This window comes from Hevea brasiliensis, chromosome 2 (genome assembly GCF_030052815.1).
Source record: "Hevea brasiliensis isolate MT/VB/25A 57/8 chromosome 2, ASM3005281v1, whole genome shotgun sequence".
NCBI classification, from domain to species: Eukaryota; Viridiplantae; Streptophyta; class Magnoliopsida; order Malpighiales; family Euphorbiaceae; genus Hevea; species Hevea brasiliensis.
In genome coordinates, this window is record NC_079494.1 from 1,662,079 (window position 1) to 1,671,946 (window position 9,868).

Sequence of the window (9,868 nt, forward strand, 5' to 3'; positions counted from 1 at the left end):
ATTTTCTCTCCCTATCCCTAAACAATCCCCTCCAAGGCCCAAAATCCCAACTAACTCTTCCCCACATCTGGAGGCTGGGGTAAACTTTTTGCGCACCAGGATCAGAGAGAACTTGTGAATTTTTTTTTTTTAACGATAATTTTCTTTTTTTTTCTGTCTATTGAGCCCATCTGTAAATCTTATATTAGACTTGAGAGACTTGGGTTTAATTTTTTCTCTTCCCACATATTAATAAAAAAAACAATTAGATTATGATTGTTGGGCATTACATTTAAAATATGCAATGTTTGTATGTATGTTATTGATTGGTTTGGCTTTTCCCACGTAAAAGTTGTGGACACGTTGTCCTCTAGTTCTAGCGAGTCATGTGTTAGGCCACGCTGCCTGGCTAATGGCCACGACAATTATCAAGAAGCTTCTTTGTAGTTTCCTTCCCCCATATTCTTCCTCTTCATTTACCTACCCATAAAATGATATATTAATAGATATTTTGCATAAATTTGATTTAAAAAAATAAAAAGTATATCTGATGATATTTTTCTTTTACAGTAACGTAATAATATCAAATTCATTTTGAAATCTTATATTTCAATTCCAATTTAACTCAAAATAAATCTTTTGTAGTAAACAAATTAATTATTTTACTATTTAAAATTTTTATAATTAAAACATATTAAAGTTAATTAAAACGCACATCCGTTATGCTGAACCATGAACCCACTTACACACATATGTCAACGGGGAAAAAACCGGATCGAGTAGCGAACCGTAGCGAGTTCATTTCCTGAAGAAATTTTCCCATTTTTCGTCATTGCGGTTGAATTCAAGCTGAAACTGAACCTCTCCTCTGATAGAGCCTTTATCGTACGTCCTCTCTCCTAACTTTATCGGATCTCTTCTTGCTTTTAGATTTTTAATTTCATGTCCACAAACTTTATTCATCGTTTTGTGTTTAAAGTTCCTGTTCAAGGTTTCAATTCTACTCTGTGTTAGTGAATTTCCTTTGTTTGGATCCAATAAGGTATTGATTTGTCTTTGCTTTCCTTCGATTGGAGATTTTAGGTGTCAAAATCAATTCCTTGTTCTGTTTTTTGATCAATCAGATTGGACGTGAAAGATGGGAGCGGCAGAGAAGAGTTTTGATATGGAGGAGGGAACTCTAGAGATTGGAATGGGTGAGTTCTTGCATGTTCTTCGATTGAATTGTTTATCTGATTTGATCTTGGTTATTTTCTTGCTAAAAAGCTTCTGTCTTGCTTCTTATTTTTTATTTGCAGAGTATAGAACTGTCTCTGGTGTTGCCGGGCCACTGGTTATTCTCGACAAAGTCAAGGTTTATGTCCCTTATCTGCTGTCTTCTTCTGTGACCGCTGTGCTTTAGCTAAATTGATATCTATGTAATTACATTATACCATAATCTTTCAAATGTTTCAGGGTCCAAAGTACCAGGAGATTGTTAATATTCGCTTGGGAGATGGAACAACTCGGCGTGGCCAGGTCTTAGAAGTTGATGGGGAGAAAGCTGTCGTGCAGGTGTGGTATTTGCTGCTGTTGTAAGCTTGTGTTTTTGTGTCTAGACATAGCAGGCTAAAGTTTATTTGTCATTTATCTTGTGGTTGGGTTCATTGGATTACAGTGCTTGCTTTCGTAACTCTTTTTTCTAGTGTTTCTGTCCGGTTATCATGAAAGCCCCAGAAGCATAGGAGAAGCTGCTTCCTCCCCTTCTCTCTCTCTCTCTCTCTCTCTCTCTCTCTCTCTCCACCCATTTTGATATAAAAATTGTTTGTTAGTTGTCCATAAAAAATTATTGTTAATTGAGCATGACTCGAATATGTATTACTACTAAAATCTTTGGTTTTCTCAGGTTTTGTTTTTAAATTTCAATTGATCGATTATAATTTGCACCTAAATCATGGGCTTCTCTCTAAACTTACTTGGTTGCTAGGGTGTGGCCTGAGCAAGGTGCGGAAATAAATGGGGAAAAATAAAAAGAACTGAAAAGATGGGATCCACCAGTGAATGGTGCGGACTTAAGTGTTACTGTTTTTTTCCTCTTCTGATTCTATCACATTTCTATTCTTTCTCTTTTCCCCGAATAATGGCTTTTTTTTTTTTTTTCCTTTTTTTCTTATTATGTTTAATTTTTATCTTGGACTTTTATTAGGCTATCATTATATTTCTGGTGCTGCAGCCTTGAGTTAGGGTGCATAAATTAATAGCTGTTAATCAGCAGCAGCCCAGTGGGTTGCTGCAGCCTAGTCATTTCATATACAATCATTTTCATTCTTTCCATGCTCTGTGTCCACGTATTCCATACCTGTTGAAAGGTCACACTTTTCATAATTCTAGATAGAATCAAGAACGTAATTTTATGTTCACTTTTTTTTTAATATTTTATTTTTATGCAATTGCAATGTATGACACCTGGACTTACAGCAAGATCATGTGAGTTTTTCTTCCTTAACCCTGCCGTGTAGTTTTCTATCATTACACTGGGAGACAATTTGACTTACTGTTCTTTGTACAAGGGCCTTTGGCTTATGCCTAATTTCTTCACCATGTTTGATTGAAGGCTGCTGCTCAATGAGCTTTCATTATCTCATGAGTCTGGACAATCAGAATTGACCATTCCTCTGATTTAATATCAACAATCTGGTTTTCTGTTTTTCCGTTTTGCAGGTTTTTGAAGGAACATCTGGTATTGACAACAAATACACAACTGTGCAATTCACAGGAGAGGTACAAAGCTTTCTTTCTTTCTGGATTTAGTTTGGTACAGTTATTTGGGTGTTCAACTGTTTGTTGAGACATGTTGGTAAACGTCTGAGTGGCACCATTTTCAATTTGTACAAAATACAAGAATCTTTGAAATCCATAGTTTCAGTAATTTGATTGGTGCTTAGATTGATGGTGTACCTGCAATTATGGTCAAAGGAAATTTTCTTTTTTTTTTCAGACACATTTGAACTACATTCTACTTGATGAAATTAAATACATTTTTCAGCCAGGATTTCTGCTCTACACCCTTTTGATGTTATATATGAGAATGAGAGGTTTTCCATTTTTCAACTCGAAAATTTTGAATTCTGGATTGGGGGGGAATTTTTTGAGATCTTTCTCAATTTCTATAAATTACTTTAATTGATAAAATATTTAGGATTTTTAAAGCAGCAAGGAGCAAGATTTTGTACTTTTAGAAGCTTACTTCATTCCTTTTAACTTAGTTTATTTAGCACTTGTATATATTTCATGGATTATTTAATCAATTTTTTCTTTTAGTTGTAGTGTTAGCTGTTAGTTTTAAAGTTCTCATTAAGGAAGATAATTTTGCATATTAAACTATATGCACTTTTTTTTTTTTTTGGAGAAAGTGGTTGCGGGGGGTGGAGGGGTATTAGTTTTTCTTCTCATTATACATGCCTGTGTCCCATATTCACATGCCTTGCTAGCTTTCCTTTCCTGCTTCATATGCTTATGTCCCATTTGTGAATACATATTGAAATTGTGGGCTGTTCTCCTTACTTGATATCTAGTTCTTCTTTGAACTCCATTTTTTTAGTGCCATTCTCTCGTATGATGTTTATTCTGCAGGTTTTGAAAACTCCTGTATCATTGGATATGCTTGGTCGCATATTTAATGGTTCTGGAAAACCCATTGATAATGGTCCTCCAATTTTGCCAGAGGCTTATCTAGACATTTCTGGTATGATAAATTATGGATTTCATTTTATTTGCACTATCATTGGATGCTTGAAATTTTATGTTATTTTTGGTTCTGATTACAACGCCTTTGGCTGTCATTCTCAGGAAGCTCCATCAACCCCAGTGAAAGAACCTATCCTGAAGAGATGATACAGACAGGAATTTCTACCATTGATGTCATGAATTCCATTGCTCGTGGTCAGAAGATTCCACTTTTTTCTGCTGCTGGTCTTCCTCACAATGAAATAGCTGCGCAGATCTGTCGCCAGGCTGGTCTTGTAAAGAGGCTTGAAAAATCTGGAAATCTCTTGGAGGTATGTTATGCCTTCTAGTGCTGTAAGTGATGATTCTGGAATTCAGAAGTATGCTTGAGGAGGTCAGTTATTCTTATTTGTTTGGTTAGAAGCGAGTTTCATATGTTTTTATGGATCTCATTCACTTGACCTCAATGTAATTGTTTCTTTATTAATGTATTGTCAGAATTGCTCCTTACCAACTGTTCATGTCCAATTATTTATTCTACATTTTCAGTTCCACATAATTCATCAGGTTGATTATCATTCTAAGGGGATGTGACTTTTAAGATACAATTTTGTTCAGAATTGTCCTCTTAGTTGGAAAATTGAGCTTGAAGGAAAAGAAATTATTGTAGTTTGGATAAAAGTTATTCAAATTGCATTATTTAATATGCTTTTGCCTTATTTGAGATGTGGACATTAGTTACTTTTTCTTTGCCTTATTTATAGTTCTTTTTAGTGAATTTGAGAAACACATAATTGTTTTACCCTGTGCCATGACTTTTTCTGTAGGATGTGGAAGAGGACAATTTTGCCATCGTATTTGCTGCTATGGGTGTAAACATGGAGACAGCCCAATTTTTCAAGCGTGATTTTGAGGAAAATGGGTCAATGGAGAGAGTGACCCTTTTCTTAAATTTGGTAACTTTAAATAAATTGATCTCCAATTCTTCCTTTGGTATGGTTATTGTCTACCTTTTCTTTATCAAATGGCGGTTACTATAAACATTCATATGTGTCAATATATTACTGTTGTGTAGGCCAATGATCCCACTATTGAGAGAATTATCACCCCTCGAATTGCTCTCACAACTGCAGAATATTTAGCTTATGAATGTGGGAAGCATGTTCTAGTTATACTGACTGACATGAGTTCCTATGCTGATGCTCTTCGTGAGGTAACAAATTTATGTTGTCAAGTGTTCTGGACATGTTACATATTGCTTTAACTAATAATCAGTGCAATAGACAAAAAAAAACTTTGGAACATGAAGTTATCTCAGTTTTTCTGCCATGTGTTTACCAGAATTTATGCAATTGACTGACATAACCTACTGCTGTCAATTCTGGCCCCAGGTATCTGCTGCTCGAGAAGAGGTGCCTGGAAGGCGTGGATATCCTGGGTATATGTATACTGATCTGGCAACAATTTATGAGCGTGCAGGGCGTATTGAAGGCCGAAAGGGCTCTATCACTCAAATTCCAATCTTAACTATGCCTAATGATGGTAAGTTTTTTCATTTTCCAAAAAGCACATTCCTAAAAGAACGTTCTGCCTAGCATATCATTCTACTTGTATTTACGGTTGATTTTGGTCTTTGAACAGACATCACACACCCCACCCCAGATCTTACCGGTTATATTACTGAGGGTCAGATATACATTGATAGGCAACTTTACAATCGGCAGGTGATTTGGACACCTACACTCTGTTAATTTGTACCCATATCTCTTAAAATATTGTTTCTTAATCAGGTATCAAAAATTGTACCCTTGTCCATGTTTAATTTCCTTTGTAAGCATCTCTGCCAATTTAAGTTGATTTCCTACCATTCCTTTGCAAGAATGATATACACTTTCTATTGTTTCAATGATCTGCATGCAAATTTTTTTTTTTTTTTGTTAGCACAATAAATCTCAAGTACAGGACATAGTGATGTATGAGTTTGTGACTATTTTGTGCAAAACGTATGAAAGGTCTTTTTAGGACTAGTCCTTTGTAATTGTGGATTCTTCTTGTGAGCAGATATACCCGCCTATTAATGTGCTTCCATCGCTCTCACGGCTGATGAAGGTAAATACATGTCATTTCTTCATGCTAAGAACACCTCCTCACTGATAGATACACAAGTAGGGAATTCATTGTTAAGCTTTATTGTTTTTAATATGTAGAGTGCTATAGGTGAGGGAATGACTCGTCGAGACCATGCTGATGTGTCCAACCAGGTGTGTGTGTTTTCTTTTCCTTTTTCCATATCACTTCATATTTCTGTTTAAGGTCTGTTACTCAATTGCTCTTTGATTTTGAACTGCAGTTATATGCAAATTATGCTATTGGAAAAGATGTACAGGCAATGAAAGCTGTGGTTGGAGAGGAAGCTCTTTCTTCTGAGGATTTGGTACTCTCTCTCTCTCTCTCTCTCTCTCTCTCTGTGTTCATGAATTGATGGGAGTTTTGCTTGGTATGATGCATGTACAGGACTTTTTTTTATGTGTGCATAGCTTTAAGTGTGCACGCGCGTTTGTGTATTTTGGTTGTTTTCTATATCCAATGCAACTTATTATTGGTAAATACTAATATATTCTCCTCACCCCCCCACACCCCACCCCCTTCTTCTTTTGGCCACCAGCTTTATCTAGAGTTTCTGGATAAGTTTGAGAGAAAATTTGTGACACAAGGTGCATATGACACTCGTAACATCTTCCAGTCACTTGATCTGGCCTGGACACTACTTCGTATCTTCCCTCGTGAGCTTCTTCACCGAATTCCAGCAAAGACATTAGACCAGTATTACAGCCGTGACTCAACAAACTGAGCTGATAGAGCTAGTGGTTTTGCCTTCCGCTCATTTTAATCCATTTCTCAATAAGAGCGGGCATGAGTCATGCGGTTCCTCCAACCAAGTTTCATGCTCAGCCATTAAAGTGGTATGGTTTCTCAACTGGAGTGCATCTGTTTGTCTAGTTTTTACAGTTATGGAATTCTTTGTATTAAGGACCCCGAGAGCTTTTGCGAAGATTGTATTTTTCAGTTATTATTTGGTAATGCCTTTCTCTGTACTTCGGCCATCTGGAAATGATAGGAAATTATATAGAAACGCCAAACCCCTTTGTATTAAATTTATATCCCAAGTCAAGTAAAAATAAATGCATATAAATCATCCTTGCATATGCAATATCTATCACAAGACAAAATAACCCATCAACCAATAATTTGATATCATCATCATCATATTTCTAGATCAGGATGCGTACAATTCAAGATGTAAAAGAATCTATTCTCACACATTGCATTCTATTCTATGCTAACTTGCATTTTGCAGTTCTTTTCTCATTTTACATGCTACATTGATCCACGTTCTGGATAATCTTGTTCTACACAACGGGCAAGAGCAGTGTCCATCAAACCACTTAAGAATACATGGTAGATGAAAGGTGTGGTGGCAATGGGGCAAGCTACAAACCGTTTCCCCCACCTCGAAGTCCTGACAAAACAAGAAACGAGAGATTTTAAATTACATAATTCATCAGGTTTCAAAGTAGGCCAGGCCAAGGCAGGTTTCAATTCAAGTTTCAGGGGATGGAAACCGGCCCTCCATAGTTCTTCCTAGTTTCAGTTCAGTTCTGGTTTTTATTAAATTCAATGGTTGAATTTTTTTTTTTCAATTTTTTTTTGACCTGAAACTGAACTAGCCAATTTCAATCTGATTCATTATCGATTTTGATCGATTCTAATTCAGTTTTGGCTTCAGTTTAAACTGGTTCGATTCTGATTTCAAACCGGCACTTGGGCATGTCTATTTCAAAGTATTCAAGAAGGGTAATGATATGGAAACTGAACGGCAATAAAGTAGAAAACCTGAAGACAAATTGAACAGGATGCTCCATTGCGTAAGGTATCTACTATGTTTTCGTCTGCGAGTTCAATCTTTGGAATTTTCTGCGTCCTTCGGACATCCTTGCTTGCTATAAAGACACCATCAACCTGAAGCATCACATTCACATTGAAATGAACAGTTAATTACTTACATATATTTTATTACCACAAATCAATAACGTATTTCTCGCTAAAAATCACCTGAGTTTCTTGCAGAGCATTCATGGCTGGACTAAGCCTTCCTTGTATGAGTCTTTCTTTTAGGCAATGTGAAACTTTTTCAATCTTTAGGAGACAAAGATTAAGATATGAATTCTCAGTTCTAAGCCACCATAATGACTAGTGTAGTTCCAAGGAAGGAAGCAGAGACAACCTACCAAAGAAATGAAGAACCTAACTACACAATCATCAGAATCCCAGAAAGCAAGTGATAGTTTGAAGATTTCGGCAGAGAGAATACACCCCATAAGGGTTCCAACTGTGGCGCCATGAAGAAAGCCACTCTTGCTTTTCAATCCAACCCGAGCTCCAGCCATGGCTCCTAGTGTTGTGCCAACTATATAAAACAAGAAAATATCAAAATTTCCATTTCAATGCTGTAAATTAATTAATAGAAGACACCAATTTGAGTGTTCGATTAGTGGATCAAAGCTTCAAATAGAAGCATGGGGTTCGTCAAAGGCGTCTCCCTCTGCCAGCAAGTTGGAGAGCAGCATATCCTTTCCTTCACGGAAAAGAGACGACAACCCTTACATAACCCTTCATGAACACTCTTATATCTTTGCCAGAAGAGGGAAACAGAAAGGCCCAGAAAAGAGGGACTCACCTACTGCGAATACGAATGCAGAGATTGCGAAAAACAAGCTGCAAGAAATTGCAGAAACCCATGCAGCGAAACAAGAAGAAAAAGATGTGTAAATCTCCATGTGCTGGTCTATCAGAATAATAATAATAATAAATAAGGCTCAACTATATGAATATACTAGTTTCTTCTTCTTCTTCTTCTTCTTCTTCTTCTTCTTCCAGCAAGAAAGAAAAGGGACGATCAGCCAGGGAGAAAAAATGAGGAGGAAAGCAAAGGATATTAGAATACAAGAGGAAACAAGTATATAAAGCAGCAGCCAACATGAGAAAAGCTGACCCGATGAGTCCTTAGGACTAAATCAACTTGTTTTTGAAGTTCAATTAAACGTGAAAAAGTCAACGATCTGAAAACTCCATTCCTTGTCTACTAATCAGTCAATCACAAGTTCAGACCAAATTTCAGAAGTTGTTAGCAAGTCAGTTAAGTTCTTAGCTCTCGACCACTTGTGAAAATTATATTCCTAATTGCTGCAAATCATCCAAATAAGACTATTGTCTATTGTCGATCCCCATCTTCAAGGAATTACATGTAAAGCCCTGTTTGGTATGGAGATATTTGATCAATTAATTTGAATTTAATGATCCTGAATTTATTTTTATAATAAAACAAGAACATAGTTGTTAAAGTGAAGAAAAGATTGGCAACCAAACCAAGTCAACCAAAAGTCTTTCTATACTTTAGATCATGAGCATAGTATGGATTCTTTAAAATGGGAAATTAATTCAGTTTTGATTAGGTATGGTAAACGGGTCGAACCACAAGAATAAATTTAAAGTTTAAGAAAATTAGAATCGGAACATCAGGATCTCTATAGTTTTGATTTTAATTTTATTTTAATTAAATTTAATAGTTAAAATTTTTATTTTTTTAAAAAATCAATTTTAACATGAAATTAAACAAGTTAATTTTTGATTCGATTCAAAATTAATTAATTTCAATTAATTCAAAATGATGCTAAATCGACCTTGATTAAGTCTACTTCTAATTCAGGTGCTATCTCTCACATATTCATTTTGAATTTAGTATCTATATTTGAATAAAGAACTCACAGAGTATGGTCATTATTTTTGTGTACTTAGTTAATTGGTTGTTCACGCTACTGTATAAGTTATTTCAGAGACAAAGGCTTGTTAGATATTATTATTGAAATTGTTATTGAGAATTTTTTTTTAAATATTTTAATAAAAAAAATTAAAAATTAATTTTGATTAATTTTAATTATTAAAATATTAAAATAATAAAATTATTTTTTTTAAATTATTTTTTTTAATAATATTTAAAATAATATTTTTATTTAAAAAATTAATTTTAAACTCTAAAACTCAACATCAACGAGAGCTAAGAACGTGCGTAATTTCCTTGTGGCAAAAAAACTCCATAGAAAATTAGTTGGAGGAGAACGCGTGT

At 35.2% G+C, this 9,868-nt stretch overlaps 2 protein-coding genes across 6 annotated transcripts; one reads left to right on the top strand and one right to left on the bottom strand.

Moving 5' to 3' along the window:
- Positions 1 to 705: 705 nt before the first annotated feature.
- On the top strand, positions 706 to 6,779 carry LOC110661041 (V-type proton ATPase subunit B 1). Of its 5 annotated transcripts, XM_021819547.2 has the most exons (16): positions 714 to 864; positions 959 to 1,021; positions 1,104 to 1,175; positions 1,278 to 1,333; positions 1,435 to 1,533; positions 2,680 to 2,739; positions 3,592 to 3,703; positions 3,808 to 4,016; positions 4,512 to 4,640; positions 4,760 to 4,897; positions 5,076 to 5,226; positions 5,326 to 5,408; positions 5,746 to 5,793; positions 5,892 to 5,945; positions 6,035 to 6,118; positions 6,350 to 6,779. In XM_021819547.2, the coding sequence occupies exons 3-16, from the start codon at positions 1,118 to 1,120 to the stop codon at positions 6,533 to 6,535; spliced, it is 1,467 nt and encodes a 488-aa protein (XP_021675239.1). In that variant the 5' UTR covers positions 714 to 864; positions 959 to 1,021; positions 1,104 to 1,117; the 3' UTR covers positions 6,536 to 6,779. The 5 variants fall into 5 exon arrangements, with proteins under 5 accessions (XP_021675238.1, XP_021675237.1, XP_021675236.1 ...); XM_021819546.2 differs by lacking the exon at positions 959 to 1,021 and having other exon boundaries at positions 706 to 864; positions 1,056 to 1,175; XM_021819545.2 differs by lacking the exon at positions 959 to 1,021 and having other exon boundaries at positions 706 to 864; positions 1,063 to 1,175.
- Positions 6,780 to 6,914: 135 nt separating this feature from the next.
- Positions 6,915 to 8,824, bottom strand: LOC110661043 (NEP1-interacting protein-like 1). Its single transcript, XM_058131620.1, has 5 exons — positions 8,423 to 8,824; positions 7,974 to 8,152; positions 7,798 to 7,881; positions 7,579 to 7,704; positions 6,915 to 7,204 (listed from the first exon to the last, which is right to left on the bottom strand). The coding sequence occupies exons 1-5, from the start codon at positions 8,520 to 8,522 to the stop codon at positions 7,025 to 7,027; spliced, it is 669 nt and encodes a 222-aa protein (XP_057987603.1). The 5' UTR covers positions 8,523 to 8,824; the 3' UTR covers positions 6,915 to 7,024.
- Between the last annotated feature and the right edge of the window lie 1,044 nt (positions 8,825 to 9,868).

What these genes read in the sequence shown, in the direction of transcription:
- LOC110661041 (XM_021819546.2), top strand. Translation starts at nt 1,118, where the DNA reads ATGGGAGCGGCAGAGAAGAGTTTTGATATGGAGGAGGGAACTCTAGAG. An exon ending in GGCTTATCTAGACATTTCTG is followed by an intron (nt 3,704 to 3,807) that starts GTATGATAAATT and finishes TGTCATTCTCAG; the next exon opens with GAAGCTCCATCAACCCCAGT. An exon ending in CTTAACTATGCCTAATGATG is followed by an intron (nt 5,227 to 5,325) that starts GTAAGTTTTTTC and finishes GTCTTTGAACAG; the next exon opens with ACATCACACACCCCACCCCA.
- LOC110661043 (XM_058131620.1), bottom strand. Translation starts at nt 8,522, where the DNA reads ATGGAGATTTACACATCTTTTTCTTCTTGTTTCGCTGCATGGGTTTCT. An exon ending in TTAGGTTCTTCATTTCTTTG is followed by an intron (nt 7,882 to 7,973) that starts GTAGGTTGTCTC and finishes TGTCTCCTAAAG; the next exon opens with ATTGAAAAAGTTTCACATTG. An exon ending in ATGCTCTGCAAGAAACTCAG is followed by an intron (nt 7,705 to 7,797) that starts GTGATTTTTAGC and finishes GTGATGCTTCAG; the next exon opens with GTTGATGGTGTCTTTATAGC.